The sequence below is a fragment of the Lepidochelys kempii genome, chromosome 18 (genome assembly GCF_965140285.1).
Source record: "Lepidochelys kempii isolate rLepKem1 chromosome 18, rLepKem1.hap1, whole genome shotgun sequence".
NCBI classification, from domain to species: Eukaryota; Metazoa; Chordata; order Testudines; family Cheloniidae; genus Lepidochelys; species Lepidochelys kempii.
Genome location: NC_136397.1, coordinates 7,904,093 through 7,921,798, shown reverse-complemented (window position 1 = coordinate 7,921,798; position 17,706 = coordinate 7,904,093). Strand labels below are relative to the sequence as shown.

Here is a 17,706-nt window from a genome sequence, read left to right as displayed (position 1 = left end):
GATCTTGGGCAGGATTAAAGGGCTCTCGTGGCCCCGGGTGTCTCCCTGGGCGGCCTGGGGCAGAGTGTGGGGCCGGGAGGGGGGGCTGATTGCATTGGGATCGGTTTACAGCTCGGCCGGGTCTGAGTTTGGGACAGCGGGGGGAGCCCCTTGTCTGGGGGCTTGGAGCTGTCTGGGGTCTGCCCCCCAGCTCATGTTCATGTCCGCTGTACTGCGGATGCAGCCCCCCGGGCGATGGGGGAGGGGACTAGGGGGGGTTGCACTAGGGGGAAATTGTCCAAAACTTCCCCCTTTCTAAACACAAAGGCGAGGCCCCACCCTGGGCAGTTGGCTGCCGCTGATTGGCTCTCTGTGGGCCCGCTGGGGCGGAGGGGCGTGTCTGGGGCCAGGGGGATAAGCCGGGACTCGCTGCCGCTGGAGCCGCTGCTCGCTCGGACTCACCTGGCAGCAGGAGGAGGGAGGGAGCGAGCGGGCGGGCGGCCGAGGGCTGGACAGCGCCGGGCGCCGCTCACCGGGGAGATGCTGCGGGATCGGACTCTCCGGCTGCAGTATGGGAGCCGCATGGAGGCGGTGTGTGTGCTGGGCACCCGGATCTCCGCCGACGTGTACGGGTGAGTGTCGGCCCCCTGGGCAGCCCCCGGGCACCTGCCCCTGCCGCACTCCCCCCCGCCACTGTGCCCCCGGCACCCGGGCACCTGCCCCTGCCGCACCCCCCCCCGCCACTGTGCCCCGGGCACCCTGCCCCTGCCGCACCCCCCCCCCCGCCACTGTGCCCCCGGCACCTGGGCACCCTGCCCCTGCTGCACCCCCCCACACTGTGCCCTGGGCACCCTGCCGCACCCCCCCCCCACTGTGCCCCGGGCACCCTGCCCCTGCCGCACCCCCCCCCCCACTGTGCCCCGGGCACCCTGCCCCTGCCGCACCCCCCCCCACTGTGCCCTGGGCACCCTGCCGCACCCCCCCCCCACTGTGCCCCCGGCACCCGGGCACCCTGCCCCTGCCGCACCCCCCCCCCACTGTGCCCCCGGCACCCGGGCACCCTGCCCCTGCCGCACCCCCCCCCCACTGTGCCCCCGGCACCCGGGCACCCTGCCCCTGCCGCACCCCCCCCACTGTGCCCCCGGCACCCGGGCACCCTGCCCCTGCCGCACCCCCCCCCACTGTGCCCCCGGCACCCGGGCACCCTGCCCCTGCCGCACCCCCCCCCCACTGTGCCCCCGGCACCCGGGCACCCTGCCCCTGCCGCACCCCCCCCCACTGTGCCCCCCGGCACCCGGGCACCCTGCCCCTGCCGCACCCCCCCCCACTGTGCCCCCGGCACCCGGGCACCCTGCCCCTGCCGCACCCCCCCCCCACTGTGCCCCCGGCACCCGGGCACCCTGCCCCTGCCGCACCCCCCCCCACTGTGCCCCCGGCACCCGGGCACCCTGCCCCTGCCGCACCCCCCCCCACTGTGCCCCCGGCACCCGGGCACCCTGCCCCTGCCGCACCCCCCCCCACTGTGCCCCCGGCACCCCGGGCACCCTGCCCCTGCCGCACCCCCCCCCACTGTGCCCCCGGCACCCGGGCACCCTGCCCCTGCCGCACCCCCCCCCACTGTGCCCCCGGCACCCGGGCACCCTGCCCCTGCCGCACCCCCCCCCCACTGTGCCCCCGGCACCCGGGCACCCTGCCCCTGCCGCACCCCCCCCCCACTGTGCCCCCGGCACCCGGGCACCCTGCCCCTGCCGCACCCCCCCCCCACTGTGCCCCCGGCACCCGGGCACCCTGCCCCTGCCGCACCCCCCCCCCACTGTGCCCCCGGCACCCGGGCACCCTGCCCCTGCCGCACCCCCCCCCCACTGTGCCCCCGGCACCCGGGCACCCTGCCCCTGCCGCACCCCCCCCCCACTGTGCCCCCGGCACCCGGGCACCCTGCCCCTGCCGCACCCCCCCCCACTGTGCCCCCGGCACCCGGGCACCCTGCCCCTGCCGCACCCCCCCCCACTGTGCCCCCGGCACCCGGGCACCCTGCCCCTGCCGCACCCCCCCCCCCACTGTGCCCCCGGCACCCGGGCACCCTGCCCCTGCCGCACCCCCCCCCACTGTGCCCCCGGCACCCGGGCACCCTGCCCCTGCCGCACCCCCCCCCCCACTGTGCCCCGGGCACCCTGCCCCTGCCGCACCCCCCCCCCCACTGTGCCCCGGGCACCCTGCCCCTGCCGCACCCCCCCCCCACTGTGCCCCGGGCACCCGGGCACCCTGCCCCTGCCGCACCCCCCCCCACTGTGCCCCCGGCACCCGGGCACCCTGCCCCTGCCGCACCCCCCCCCACTGTGCCCCGGGCACCCTGCCCCTGCCGCACCCCCCCCCCACTGTGCCCCGGGCACCCTGCCCCTGCCGCACCCCCCCCCCACTGTGCCCCGGGCACCCTGCCCCTGCCGCACCCCCCCCCCACTGTGCCCCGGGCACCCTGCCCCTGCCGCCCCCCCCCCCACTGTGCCCCGGGCACCCTGCCCCTGCCGCCCCCCCCCACTGTGCCCCGGGCACCCTGCCCCTGCCGCCCCCCCCCCCCACTGTGCCCCGGGCACCCTGCCCCTGCCGCCCCCCCCCCCACTGTGCCCCGGGCACCCTGCCCCTGCCGCCCCCCCCCTCACTGTGCCCCGGGCACCCTGCCCCTGCCGCCCCCCCCCCCCACTGTGCCCCGGGCACCCTGCCCCTGCCGCCCCCCCCCCCAGTGTGCCCCGGGCACCCTGCCCCTGCCGCACCCTCCCCCCACTGTGCCCCCGGGCACCCTGCCCCTGCCGCACCCCCCCCCCACTGTGCCCCCGGGCACCCTGCCCCTGCCGCACCCCCCCCCACTGTGCCCCCGGCACCCGGGCACCCTGCCCCTGCCGCACCCCCCCCCCCACTGTGCCCCCGGCACCCGGGCACCCTGCCCCTGCCGCACCCCCCCCCCACTGTGCCCCGGGCACCCTGCCCCTGCCGCACCCCCCCCCCACTGTGCCCCGGGCACCCTGCCCCTGCCGCCCCCCCCCCCCACTGTGCCCCGGGCACCCTGCCCCTGCCGCCCCCCCCCACTGTGCCCCGGGCACCCTGCCCCTGCCGCCCCCCCCCCCACTGTGCCCCGGGCACCCTGCCCCTGCCGCCCCCCCCCCCACTGTGCCCCGGGCACCCTGCCCCTGCCGCCCCCCCCCTCACTGTGCCCCGGGCACCCTGCCCCTGCCGCCCCCCCCCCCCACTGTGCCCCGGGCACCCTGCCCCTGCCGCCCCCCCCCCAGTGTGCCCCGGGCACCCTGCCCCTGCCGCACCCTCCCCCCACTGTGCCCCCGGGCACCCTGCCCCTGCCGCACCCCCCCCCCACTGTGCCCCCGGGCACCCTGCCCCTGCCGCACCCCCCCCCACTGTGCCCCCGGCACCCGGGCACCCTGCCCCTGCCGCACCCCCCCCCCACTGTGCCCCCGGCACCCGGGCACCCTGCCCCTGCCGCACCCCCCCCCCCACTGTGCCCCGGGCACCCTGCCCCTGCCGCACCCCCCCCCCCACTGTGCCCCGGGCACCCTGCCCCTGCCACACACACCCCACTGTGCCCCCGGCACCCGGGCACCCTGCCCCTGCCGCACCCCCCACTGTGCCCCCGGCACCCGGGCACCCTGCCACTGCTGCACCTATCCCCCCCCATACTGCACCCCGACACTGAAGCACCCACCCACACACTGCCGCTGCAGCCTTCACTTGGCACCCTCTCACTGCTCCGTCTGCACCCTGGCACCTTTCACCTCCTTCCCTCCTGAACTCAGCCAGCACTTCCTGCTCCTCTGCAGCCAGGCATTATGTTTCCTTTGTAGGTGCCTGGTCTGTAATGCAGCCCCCCGCCCCCTTCTGCAGCTCACCTGCCCTCTTACGGGTTTCCCCACCCTGCCCCTTTGCACCCATCTCCCCTCCCCTAGGAAGCTCTTATTTAATGAGTGTGCTCACTTAAACAGTGCCTGGGGGATCAAAATCCAGCATTCAACTCCCAGGGAGAGGGGCATGTGGGTGTCAGTCACGGCCCCAGGAGCAGCGGGTGCAGGAGTCAGATTCAGTCCTGAGCCCTGGATTCCTGCACTTCTGATTTTATGGCTGCTTGTGTGGGGCAGGAGGTGGTGGAGTGGTTTGCCGGCTCCGGAGCAGGCCCAACCCAACCTTGCCAGGTCCCTGGGACTTTCGGTGTTGTACAAGTCTCTTCACTTGTATCTTAATGGCCATCGGAGATGCCTTGGGGGGTGAGATCTATGTCAACAGGGTGGTGGCTGGGGTTCTTTCTGGTAGAAAGTAAGTAGCAAGGCATCCAAAGATCACACACACACCCCTCTCCATGGAGCGCTCTGTTCCCACGGGTGTCACTGGCTGGTTGTGCTTGTTCCCCATTGTTAAACGGAGCTGTGTGCAGGGAACGCAATCTCTGCTTCCCTTTCCAGGACACTGACACCAGCCACTCCTTAGGTTGAATGTGGCTTAAGGAAACACAAGACTTTGACCTTGGCAACATTAAGGAAATTTGCACCTATGCAAACAGATTGATGCAGTTACCCCAAGGCAAAGTCTTTAACACAAACACGCTGCAGTCACCAAAGCAAACAGCGCTGGCATAAACGCCCTCTTTGTGCCAATGCAGGACGTCTCTACGAGAGGGTTGCATCACAGCAGTGACTTGCACTGATGGGCATTGCCTTAACCTAGGGACAGCCGTATTGTCCTGTCGGGGGAATCTCAAAGCCCTTCAAGTATTCATTAATACCCCCCCTCACAGCAGCTCCTAGCTCCTAGGGTATTAATGAATGAATTAATTAAATTTGTTAGTCTCTAAGGTGCCCCAAGTCCTCCTTTTCTTTTAGCTCTAATCTAGTGCTCTTCATCAGTGGATCTCAACACACTTTATAAAGGAGTTCGGTATCATTATCCCCGTTTCACAGATGATGAAATTGAGGTACAGGGAGGGGAAGTGACTTGTCCAAGGTCACACAGAAAGCTAACCGCAGACCTGAGAATAGAACCCAGGTCTCCTGATTCCCAGTCCAGTGTTCTGTCCGCTAGGTCACACTGCCTCCCTGAGGCCAGCGTTAATCCTCATTTGCCAATGGTTACGCTGAGGGGAGACCTCTCAGGCTGTCCAGTGCTTTCATTTACCTGGGTGCGGGCAATACACCACACTGTGCAGGAGCAGGCTAAAAAGACTTGTAGATGCTTTAAAGGTGTGCACTCAGCCAGCCTCAAATTTGTAATTATGGCAACAAAATTCAGATCCAGCAATCACTGACACCCCAGTGATTGGGGGTGGTTCAATATGGGATTTTGGGTTCAGCTCTTCAGCGTATAGGCAACGCCACAAAATTCAGATCTGGGGGGTCCAGGTTCTGTTCATTGCCTCTGAAGCTTCTGGTACTGGCCACTGTTGGAAGACACGACACTGGGCTAGCTGGACCATTGGTCAGACCCCGTATGGCCATTCTCATGTGTCCTCTCTGATGCATCCCCTGTCTGAGGATTGTGCCCTGCCTTTACAGGTGGATAGACTCAGTGATCTGAATGGTCCTCCATCCATAACATCTGTGATCCTTCTGGAATTCTGATGACTTTATTTATGAGTTACATATTATTTCTAGGAAGATGTCATGCAGCTGGTAGAGCTGCTCTGCAAAACTCCTGGTCAGCAGATGGTAATCTGGGAAGGGAATAAACATTTAGCTGTCACTTTCTAGTCCGTGAGATATATTGTCTATATTTTTAACAGCCAGCCATCAGCTATGAGCTCTCTTAATCCAATATAAACCACTGTTGTCATTGTAAACTCTTATTTACAGCTGATGGTGCTCCGTTGCTCTTTCAAACACAGCACTTTTCCTGGCCCTCTGCCTTGGTGCTGGCAAATAGTCCCTTAGGCTTTAAAAACTGGGCCCGTGTGAACCCAGGGGAAGCAGAGCTTTAAAGACTTGAGACCTTTTTGCATGAAGCAAAGCATCTGTGCTGGGCACCATCTGTGAATGGGTTAGATTTACAGACCCTTTGTGTGGACAGTGGAAATGCGATATTCTCTGTCAGAAATGGACCCATTGTGTCCTGAAATGATCAGGGGAAAATGTGGTCCTACAGTAACGCTCTACATCACATTGTAAGCAGCTAGAGGATAATAGGGTGATAAATAATAGCCAGCACGGATTTGCCAAGAATAAATTATGCCAGACTTTCCTTTTCTGGTAGGGATACTGGCCTAGAGGAATGGGAGGAAGCAGTAAACATGATTTATCTCCACTTTAATAAGGCTTTTGGCTCAGTCCCGTGTGCAGTGTTGTTGTAGCCATGTTGGTTCCGGGATAGCTCTCTCCAACAGGGGTTGGTCCAATAAAGATGTTACCTCCCCCACCTTGTCTCTCACAGTCCCGTGTGATGTTCTTATAAGCACACTAGGGAAATACAGTCTAGATGAAACTACTATAAAGTGCGTGGACAGCTGGTTGAAAAACTCTACTCAAAGAGGAGTTGTCAATGGTTTGCTGCCAAACGGGGAGAACATATCTAATGGGGTCATAGAATATCAGCATTGGAAGGAACCTCAGGAGGTCATCTAGTGCAACCCTCTGCTCAAAGCAGAACCAGTCCCTAATTTTTGCCCCAGATCCCTAAATGGCCCCCTCAAGGATTGATCTCACAACCCTGAGTTTAGCAGGCTAATGCTCAAACCACTGAGCTCTCCCTCCCGCCCAGAGGTCTGTCCTGGATCTAGTACTGGTCAATATTTTTCCTTACGACTTGGATAATAGAGGGGAGAGTATGCTTCTGAAATGTACGGATGACCCTGAACTCGGAGGGGCTACTCGCACTTTGGAGGACAGGATCCAAAATCAAAAAAACCTTGATAAATAGTAGAATTGGTCAGAAATCAACAAGGTGAAATTCAATGAAGACCAGTGCAAAGTACTGTACTGGAAAGGGAAAAAACCAAACGCACAGCTACAAAATGGGGAATAACTGCCGAGGCAGTAACACTACTGCAAAGGACCTGGGGGTTCTAGTAGATCATAACGGGAATATGAGCCAGCAAGGCGATGCCGTTGCAAAAAGGCTAATAAGGGGGATGTATTAACAGGAGTGTTGTATGTAAGGCACAGGAGGTAACTGTTCCACTCTGTTCAGCACTGGTGAGGCCTCAGCTGGAGAACTGTGTCCGATTCTGGGCACTGCCCTTTAGGAAAGCTGTGGGCAAACTGGAGAGAGTCGAGAGGAGAGCGACAAGAATGATAACAGGTTTAGATCTATGAGGAAAGGTGAAAACCCTGGGCACATGTAGTCTTAAGAAAAGAAGACTGATAAGCCTTCAGGTATGGCTGTTCCAAAGAGGATGGTGATCAGTTGTTCCCCGTGGCCACTGAAGGTAGGCCAAGAAGTTAATGGGCTTAATCTACATCAAGAGATTTAGGTTAGATATTGGGAAAAGCATTCAAACTTTAAGGATACTTAAGCCCTGGAACAGGTTACCTAGAGAGGTTGTGGAATAGCCATCATTGGAGGTTTTCAAAAACAGGTTGGACAAACCCCTGTCAGGCAGGGCCGAATTAAGGCATAAACTAACTAAGCTACAGTTTAGGGCCTCACAATATGCGGGGCCTCTAAAAAAGAAAAACTGACTCTATTTCAAATGTTATCAAAATCAGTTGATAAATAAAGGAGATATGGGTGGGGGGGGAAGATTCTCTCTAAATATAGACATTTTCATTCAAATATGACAAAAATATACACATCAATACCCTTACCTGTCACTAATTGTTCATTATTGACAGGCGGGAGGTCAGGGCTGAGAAAAAATGATAATTGCTCTCGTAAAATCAGTATTTCTACGAATAAGTCTGCTATCGGTCTCCTAAGGCAGCATTTTGTTGGCCAGCTGCTGCTGGTAAAGTTCGGACTGTGCCTTCAGATCTTATTTCAACAAATAAATAATCTCACTGCTGATAAACCCAGGACTTGGCAACGGCAATGTCGTGAAACAATCCTGCCAAGCTCGTGCTCGTACGGGACTTGTCCGAGGAGTGACGTCACGTATCGCATCCCTCGTGGCGGGTAATAGCCAGAGGGGCGCCGTCTTTTGTTTACGGTCCAGCACACTCAGTCGTATAGTGCCTTCCCTCCTGTTTTTCTTCGTTTTTTAAGGGTCCGTGTGATCTTTCCTCTTCTGATCTGTTCCTACGGACAATTGTGTGTCTTAGTGCGCACGCCGCTTTCTGCTCCATGCGCTGTCTGTGCTTCACGGGATTGAGTTCGCAGGTGATCGTCTTATGGACTTGGGTCGAGTGGATTTTGAGGAGGATAAATTTGTGTTGGTTTCCCTCCGTCAGTTTCAGGAACCTTCACAGTAAATATCAGAGTGCTGACGAAAGAATAAATAAAAGGTTTGAGAGAAGTGAAGGAAGATATATATTCTGAGTACTTGGTGAGCAAGTTATTTCAAACTATGTGCATCTATGATTTATAGGCTGTTAAAGTCTATAATATTCATTATATTTGCTTGAATATAGGCTAGTTTTTCTCACTTTTTCAGTGCCTGTCTAGAGATTACCAGTTTCTTTTCTGGTAAATTCTTTTTCTTTCGCACATATAGCTTGTTGTCACTCTGTGTGCCTGAGGTGTTTACTCGAGATTAATTAGTGGTCCTGGGGGAGACAGAGGATAGAGAAGTGAATGCGAAGAGAGATCTCTGCCTAGAAAGTGCTGTGAGAAAAGCTACCTGCCCTAAGCATTCTGTGCATCAAAAGTGACAAACTCCATAGCTTATCATTCGAGGACATCATCAGTGATTTTGCTCTCCAAAAATCCTGACAGAAAATGTTTTCAATTTCAGTGTTAATATTAATGTGATGTGTAAACAGACATACTGCAGGTTGCTTCCATTAAGTAAGCTGATCTGTGTAACTGTAATTGCTTTTGTGTTCCTGTAGATATAAAGTTTTCATATCTACTAACTAAAAAATCATAGATGAAAATATGTTACTTTGAAACTATTTTATAATGCAAACAGGCATCTTGCAAGATGTGTTTTAGTTAAATGATTATTCTATTTTTACAAGTTCGCCTTTGTATATATGCAAATATAAAGCTTTCGTGTTTATATATTCAATGTCCTTTCTGTGAAAATAATACATTATTTTTACACTTGACATAGTTTAGGGCTTCAGAATGTCATAATCCGGCCCTGCCAGGGCTGGTCTAGGTATACGAGTGCATCCTAACGATTAATGGATTTGTTTTCCCCTTTGCAACACTCCATGAGGTGGGGGAAAACTATCAGGTGAGACTGAGTGACTTGCCCAGCATCACACAGGAAGTCTAAGGCTGAGCTGGGATATGAGCCCAAGTCTCCTACATCCCTGTCTGCTAGACCACACTACCCCATCGAGTAAAGTTGGCAGGAGCTGTGTGTGTGTTCACTGGGGTCTGAGGCTCTTTAAAAGATGCTAAAGAATGGGCTTGGGATCCTAGATACTGAGAGGATACTAAGGGGTTGGTTTGAATTCAGTCCATCACTACGCTGTTGAGAATTAAAAAAAGAAATACCAGCACTTTACTGTCCAGATCACAGGCGCTGACTCCGTGGGTGCTCCGGGGCTGCAGCACCCACGGGGGAAAAAATAGTGGGTGCTCAGCACCTACCACCAGCCCTGCTGATCAGCTCCCCCCCAGCCCTCCCACCTGCTGGCGCCCCCCCCAGATCACCACCTCCCCCTTCCTCCCAGCACCTCCTGCCTGCCTCAGATCAAGTGTTTAGCGGCATGCAGGAGGTGCTGGGGGTGGGGAGGAGTGAGGGCGGGGCATGCTCAGGGGACGGGGCAGAACGGAGATGGGAAGAGGTGGGGCAGGGATGGGGCCTGGGGCGGAGCGGGGGGTCGAGCACCCATAGGGAAAGTAGAATGTTGGCACATATGATCCAGATTCTGGTCTGAATGAAGTCAGCGGACGTTTTCTCATCCGCTGCAGAAGGCTGGGCCCTTTGGTTTCTAAAAGCTTTTCACACAGTAGCTCCCATGAAAGCTGATGAGCGGAACTTTGCTCTCATTTACAACCGCCCCAGCCCGCTCCTAGGCCATGTCCACACCTTGGAAATCGAGGGCGTCACCCCAGCGTGTAGCAGAATCCAGGCTGCTGGTTTTCACTCCCCCTGCAGTCTGCAGCATGCGCCCAGCCGCTCGCAGGGCTCACTTGCACCACTTCTCTTGGCAATGCTGCAAAGAGAGAATTTTTTTTTTTTTTTTTTTTTTTTGCACCACGGGGCACAATGGACTCGCTGCCGCTCTATTTCTGCTCCATTGGACATCCTGAGTCAGTGGGGAGAAAATAATCTGTTTGTCAGAGGAGGGAGTTTCTATAGCACTTTTGTCTATTGGGATTTTTACAAACCCATGGTCAAATGCGCATGGTGAATTTTAGGATTTGACTGGGGTTGGCAGCCCAAAGAAACCATCAATGCAAGCACCTTTCTAAAAAGGATACTCTTCTCCTTGCCTTTTCTCGCTTCTCTTTTGCATCTCTGTCTGCCCCTCCACATGGTATCGGCCGTCAGGTGAAACTGCCATGGGTTGTGTAGTATGTGTCTATTTCACGACCCAGACACATAACTGACGTTGTGGTTTAAAAAGAGAAAAAACAAAAGCTTTGTTGACAATACCACTCCCTCTAGTGAGAGCCTGGGGTGGGGATTTTCCCCTAAAATCCCTGAATGTAAATATTTACATCACCACAGACCAGGACCCCATTTTGCCCAGCACCTAGCACACACAGAACAGAAAGATGGTCTTTGCCTGAAAAACGGACAATCTCTGTGTCAAACAGGAGACAACAGGTGGATAGGAGGCTAGGCAGACAGGGTTTCTCCACAGAGTTCGAGGGGACTAGTCCAGTGAGCTGGATTTGGCCCAGGATGGAGGTTAAGGATCCGGCAGGTTCTTAAAACCTGTAGAGGGGCCAGTGTATGGGCAGAACAGTCTCTGCCCTGAATGTTTCTGAAAGGCATCATGCACCTCTAAGCTTGCTGAAGGCCCTGTAGCCTATTTACTTGGAATTTCCATACACAGCCTTCCTGGAGGCCACAACCTGGGTGTCCCGAGTCTCTGCCTGTCCCTTGGCGAGCCAGCGAGAGGGCTTTCTTGGTGAGCATTACAGAGGGATTCTGGCCTCCGGCGACTCTCAAGATAATGAAAACTCATTTGTTGAGGAGTTGGCACCGCCAGTAGCTAGCAGCTGGAGCTTCCTCTCCAAACTCTCACGCTGCTCAAGAAAGCATCGCCCCAGGGCTTCTGTAATTGCCAAATCACAGTGAGCCAGCTTTCAGTGCGCGGGCCTGCATTTGCTTGTGACTTTCAAGGGCATAAAGGATCACTCACCTGTGCTACCTGTTTATGATACAGCTCGGGCACCAGGTGATGTTTTGTCAATTGTCACAGCCCTGTAGTTATAATATTAGGTTGTTTGGTGGGTTGTTTGGTTTTTTTAATATTTTTTTTAAAAAATCAAGCAAAATAGCAAAAAGGCCATTGCAGAGGGAAGACGGAGTGGGGAAGAAGAGTGAGGGTAGGTGAAGAGTTAGTGCGGGGGGGCTTTTCAGTGTATAGGAGTTTGGGCAAATGACATTGATTTTTATGGCGACTCCAGGTCCTTGCTACAAGGACCAGGTTCTCAGGAGTGAAGATTCAGATGCTGGAAGTAATACGGGGGGGGGGGGGGGGGGTTGGGAAGACGGTACTGACGTTGGGAGGAACCCTTAAAATGCTATTTTTCCTTGGAGTGTTTTCCAGGAATTTTCATGTCCTCGCTTGCCTTGATTCTAGTCTTTGGTGACGGGACACTCGGATCAACTCCGAGCGCAGAAATGGAAAGCTTCCCTTTGCACTGGTGGCACCAAACTCTGCTAGAAACTGGTGTTACTGTTAACTTGGCCTGCGCTGCACAAGAGTTAGCACTAGTATTCCTATACTGATGGCTGGAACTGGGGCAAAATCCCATGGTTAACGAGGCCTAAGCTGCTAAAGACCCCTTCCCTCTGCAGTTCCACCTTTGTGAGCACCTGCCCTTCCTGTTGTGCTGAACTCAGCTGGCCTCCGACTCTGCCCAAGGATCTAGAAATCTGCACCTGACCTGGTTGGTCTCTCTTACCGAGACTGACTGAATTTCCCCAGTAAATTGTAAATGGAAAAGAGATGTCCTCAAAGGGATGGTCCCAAGCTGAGACCTTTCCAACAGCAGAGCTTGCTGAGAAGGTCAGAAGGACGTGCTGAGGATTGACGGACAACTTCATGAACCAATCCCCTGCTCCTCTCCTGGACGAACCAAAAAATGTTCCTTATAGGGTATCGCGACTCAAAAGAAATGGTGTCAAGATGCTTAGCCCCAGTTCTTGCCGATCACCCAGGCCTCCTAGAGATGTGCAGGGCATCTGCTTGGGTTTTATGGTGTTGCCTCTTTCTTGGCAATGTCTGCTCTGTTGTAAGGCCTCACAAGGGGGTGGAGGAGGGGAGGGTCCGTGTCATTGGGGAGACAAGCTACCATTGCTGCTTGCAATGCACAGGGCTGAATGTGTCTGAAAGCAGAGAGGCTCCAGTTACTAGACATGAGCCACAGGATTAGTTGCTTTGGTAACTGTGAGTTTCTGGTTACTTGTTGTACCACCGTGGGCTGATGATAGGATTATTTCGCAGTGACCCGCAGCAGGCGAGGGATTACAACAAGACCCAGTACAGCTGTGGTCAAGCTTCATGCTCTCCTGCAGCAACAGGATGCGTGGTGCAAAATCTAATCAGCACATCCCCCCCAGGTTGGCTTTCTGAACATAACGGTCTCTGTATTAATGTTCGGAGCTAGTTTTTGGAAAGAGCCCATAATAACTGCACCTGGAAGCTTATGTTGCCAAAGCAATCAGCTCTTTGGTATTATGAAATCTGGCCCATTCACTTGCTAAGGGGATGGGAAGCCACAGTGCGGTCAGCAAACAAGACTTATTCTAGTAGAGGTGAAACCAAAAGCCCTGATTCAAACATGCACCCCCCCAGACATAGGAATTCATAACCCATATCCAGGTATCCTAGCTGCCCTGTGTCTTTGTAATGGGCTTGACCAAAACCCAGCGCCTGCACACCTAACACCTGGGAGAGGTTTACAGTCTGACCCAAGTCTGATCCAAATTTTGCAGCTGGCCCTTATTTCTCCAAGAGGCTGACCTACACCCCAGCCCCCATGCGTTTAGGAACAGGTGTTCAGAGTTTACATGTTCTTTTGTGAATTTTGTAGCCCTGACACATCTCGTTATAACAGATTCCAGGTCCCACTGAGCAGGGCGGCAGGTAGCATCTTGCAGAAACACCTCCGCCACACCTGTGTATATTGACTACCACTTACGATGGCGTAATTGATGTCGCTGAGGCGGGGTCAGAATATTCCACCCGACCAACATAAGTTTTGCTGACATAACTGGTAGTTTTCAGAGTAGCAGCCGTGTTAGTCTGTATCCGCAAAAAGAAAAGGAGGACTTGTGGCACCTTAGAGACTAACCAATTTATTTGAACATTAGCTTTCGTGAAGTGAGCTGTAGCTCACGAAAGCTTATGCTCAAATAAATTTGTTAGTCTCTAAGATGCCACAAGTCCTCCTTTTCTTATAACTGGTAGTGTGGACATGGCCAGTTTCCCAGACCTGAAGAAGAGCCCTGTGTAAACTCAAAGCTTATTTCTTTTGGGCCAATAACAGATATTACCTCACCCGCCTTGTCTTTCTAATGCAGGGAATGGTATTTTTGAAGTGTTGGCCCCTGGGGAAATAGTGTAGACTGGTTTGAGCTGGTTCAAGATGGCCAACAGACAAAGGAACTAGAACTGTCTAAAGCAACAGCCCTGACCTAGGGCCGGTCTCCAGGGTATGTTTACACTGCAGTTAAAAACCCGCAGCTGGCCCATGCCTGCTGACTCAGGCTCGCGGGGCTCAGGACCCTGCAATGTGGGAGGGTCACAGAGCTCAGCTGCAACCGGAGCCCAGACGTCTACACTGCAACTGAACAGCCCCGTTAGCCCGAGGAAGCTGGCACTGGCCAGCCGCTGGTTTTTAACTGCAGTGTAGTCTAGACACACCCGAAATGACTCTCCCCCATTGCCGGGTTTCAGAGCCCGGACTTCAGCCTGAGTGGGAATGTCTACACTGCTATTTTCAGCTCACAGTCCAAGCCCCACAAGCCCGAGTCAGTTGACCTGGGCCCTGAGACTTGGTGCTCCGGGTATTTCTTTGTGGCGTAGACGAACCTTCACACGCTCACTCCGAGAACTGACATGACTCTGTGACCAGAGACGGGCCCCGGGAGAGGATGTGAAATACTTTAAAACCTGCCAGAGTTTCCACCTGGAAGCTGGTGTGACAGGTGCTGCGACCCCATCTTTGGGGACCATCGTGTGAATTTAATGAACGGTTTATGTGTGACCATGTTCTACTCTGGGGGGGGAGGGGTCCTGCAGCTCCTCCAGGAGCTAAAATGGGGGGAGAGGGAGGATTGCCCTGGGACTGTAAACAGCTCCAGAGAAATTCCACCCCAGGCCATGCTTTGTGTAGACTGGTTAAAACTGGGTTTTCCAGTGACTGAGAGACAAAGGAAGGGGTTTTGCTGTAAAAGGTTGAGGACCCGGGTGTGCAGACCCAGCAAGGAGAGTGGGTCAGAGCCAAAGTCCCACTGTGACTCGGGTGCAAGCCCTGTCATTTCGCCGTGTGGAGTCAGAAGAGCTGCGTAGTGCAGTGTGGACGCTTAGCACAGCTGGGAGACCCAGGTCCAGCACTTGTTAGCCCAAGTCTACAATGTAGTGCAGATGCGCAAGTGCAGGCTTGGAAGTGAGTCCGCAAGCCCAGGTCCCAAAGACCCGGGTTTACACTGTCATTCTCACGTACCCGCAAGTTCTTAGGCTAGCTAGCCACCGGGTCTTAAGTCAAACTCGCAGGAAAAATAACCATGAAGCTATTTGCAAAGAAGGGTAAGCTATTTTTCCATTTATTGTGGCCACCCCGTCCAGCAAACCCTCTGCTGTTCGGAAACGTCTCCTGCCAAGAGAAGATGCCTCCCCTTAGCAAATAGCCCAATGCAAACATGCTACGTTTGATCCTGTATTTATTAGACTGAAAGGAAATTGAATCTGTCTCCACTGGTATCGCCCAGCTCTTAGATTGTTGCCCTTGGGTTATTTTAGCAATAGCGAGGATGAGGCAGCTATGCTGGGCATGTGAAGAGTTCCTACATGTCAGGATTCACCGGCATAAGCTGGGTTGACATGTGTCTGCTGCGATAAACCCGCCCACGACATTGACACACAGAGCGTTTTGCGGCTCAAGCTGGGCGTCTCACAGGTTCACCGCCGCCTACCCAGGACTGGTTGCATGAGGTGTTGGGGAGCAGGGAGGCTCTGTGCAGTTATGAGCCAGCTGCTTGACACACGAGCCCACTCATTACATGCCTGAAGGTGCAGGGGGCTGAGATCTGCACTCCCACGGGAGTCAGTGACAAGATCGGGCCCTATCTGAAATAACAGACAGCTCAACAGGTTCTGGGGGTTCCTGCTTCCAAGTGATAAGGTCAAACCCAATGTTGGTGTCCTGGATCTGATAGTGCAAGTCCTCCACCCCAGGACCTCCTGCAGGATCAGGCCCCTGACACGCAAAGTTTCTCCAGGGTTTGCTATAGTGTCTGTCAGCGTGGCATCCCAGTAAACTAGATCTGCTTGGTGAGGACCCTGGTGGCCATCACGAGTTTTCTCTGTTCCCCAGCGGAGAGGGCTCAGCTTGGGATGGTCCGACGTCTTCTGGAGCTCGTTCCGCAGCCAGCTGTGCCCCGCAACAGAGAACAGTTCGCGTCTGGGGCTTTCGTTTTGTCCTGGGCTTTGTGAGCCTGCTTTGTCCAGAGGACTGCAGAGGTCTTGGTGGAACGCAGACTGAAATGCGACCGCTGCTGGGAGCTAAGCGCTGACCCTCTGATGGTCTCCGAGATCAGGACATGGGCCCTGACCTGGCAATGGAAGCAGCCAGGCAGCCAGTGGAGGGATAGAGGGGCGATGAGCTTGCATCTCACTGACGAGCAGGCTGCTGCTTTCTGCATATGCTGGGGCCACCACGTTGCTGGCCCCTTCACACCCAGATGCAGCGAGTTGCAGTTAACCACACTAGAAGCAAGGAACATATGGGTCGTGCTGGGCTGATCCTTGTCAGGCAGGAAGAGTTGAAGTTTCCTAGCAAAGGCAGAGGTGGAAGGGGGCATTACGTTGCTATCCAGACTAAATGCGGAATTGAGTAGGTTCCCAAGGCTTAAAATAATGCACACGTCCTTATCTAGTGCTTTCCATCAGCTGATCTCAAAGCGCTTTACAAAGGAGGTCAGTCTCATTATCCCCATTTTACAGGTGGGGAAACTGAGGCACAGGGTGAGAAGGGACTTGCCCAAGGTCACTCAGCAGGTCAGTAGCAGAGCTGGAAATGGAATCCAGGTTACCTGAGTCCCAATCTGTTCCTCTTGCCATTAGGCCACATTGCCTCTTAAACAGGGAGCAGATGCCCTCGATGGAAGGGCAGGACAACCACCTGGCTAGTTCTCCAAGCATTTCCTGATCCGCATCATTTCAGCCTTGCCAAAGCTGAGTTCGCGCCAGCTGCTCTACATCCAGGAGCTGATCTCCTGTAAGGACAGAGTCATCTTAGAAGAGGCAGGGATTGCATTGGCTGAGAACGAGCGATACAGCAGGGGGACATCAACAGAATGTGGCCAATCGCTAAGTCAGCTGGCCCATCACTACTTCCAGAGTCCTGTGGGGAGGGATGGCTGGCGCCAGGCAGAGCGCCTTCTACTCCTGCTACGTCACAGAGGCAGGCCAGCCGCACGCTGTGTTGAAAACAGCCGAGAGGTCTCGTTGTCTTAGGGTATGTCTACACTACGGAATAAGGTCGAATTTATAGAAGTCGGTTTTTTAGAAATCGGTTTTATATATTCGAGTGTGTGTGTCCCCACAGAAAATGCTCTAAGTGCATTAAGTGCATTAACTCGGCGGAGCGCTTCCACAGTTCTGAGGCTAGAGTCGACTTCCGGAGCGTTGCACTGTGGGTAGCTATCCCACAGTTCCCGCAGTCTCCGCTGCCCATTCGAATTCTGGGTTGAGATCCCAATGCCTGATGGGGCTAAAACATTGTCGCGGGTGGTTCTGGGTACATATCGTCAGGCCCCCGTTCCCTCCCTCCCTCCATGAAAGCAAGGGCAGACAATCGTTTCGCGCCTTTTTTCCTGAGTTACCTGTGCAGACGCCATACCACGGCAAGCATGGAGCCCGCTCAGGTAACCGTCACCCTATGTCTCCTGGGTGCTGGCAGACGCGGTACGGCATTGCTACACAGTAGCAGCAACCCCTTGCCTTGTGGCGGCAGACGGTACAGTACGACTGGTAGCCGTCCTCGTCGTGTCCGAGGTGCTCCTGGCCACGTCGGCTGGGAGCGCCTGGGCAGACATGGGCGCAGGGACTAAATTTGGAGTGACTTGACCAGGTCATTCTCTTCAGTCCTGCAGTCAGTCCTATTGAACCGTCTTATGGTGAGCGGGCAGGCGATACAGACTGCTAGCAGTCGTACTGTACCATCTTCTGCCGAGCAGCCATGAGATGTGGATGGCATGCAGTCCTTCTGCACCGTCTGCTGCCA

The 17,706-nt window shown here is 55.8% G+C and overlaps 1 protein-coding gene across 1 annotated transcript in view; it reads left to right on the top strand.

Moving 5' to 3' along the window:
- Window positions 1–409: 409 nt before the first annotated feature.
- PADI2 (peptidyl arginine deiminase 2) overlaps window positions 410–17,706 on the top strand; it is a 77,370-nt gene continuing 60,073 nt past the window's right edge. The window contains exon 1 of the mRNA XM_073316344.2: window positions 410–611. Coding sequence (XP_073172445.2) covers window positions 520–611 — 92 coding nt within the window. The 5' untranslated portion in view covers window positions 410–519. The remainder of the gene's footprint in view (window positions 612–17,706) is intronic.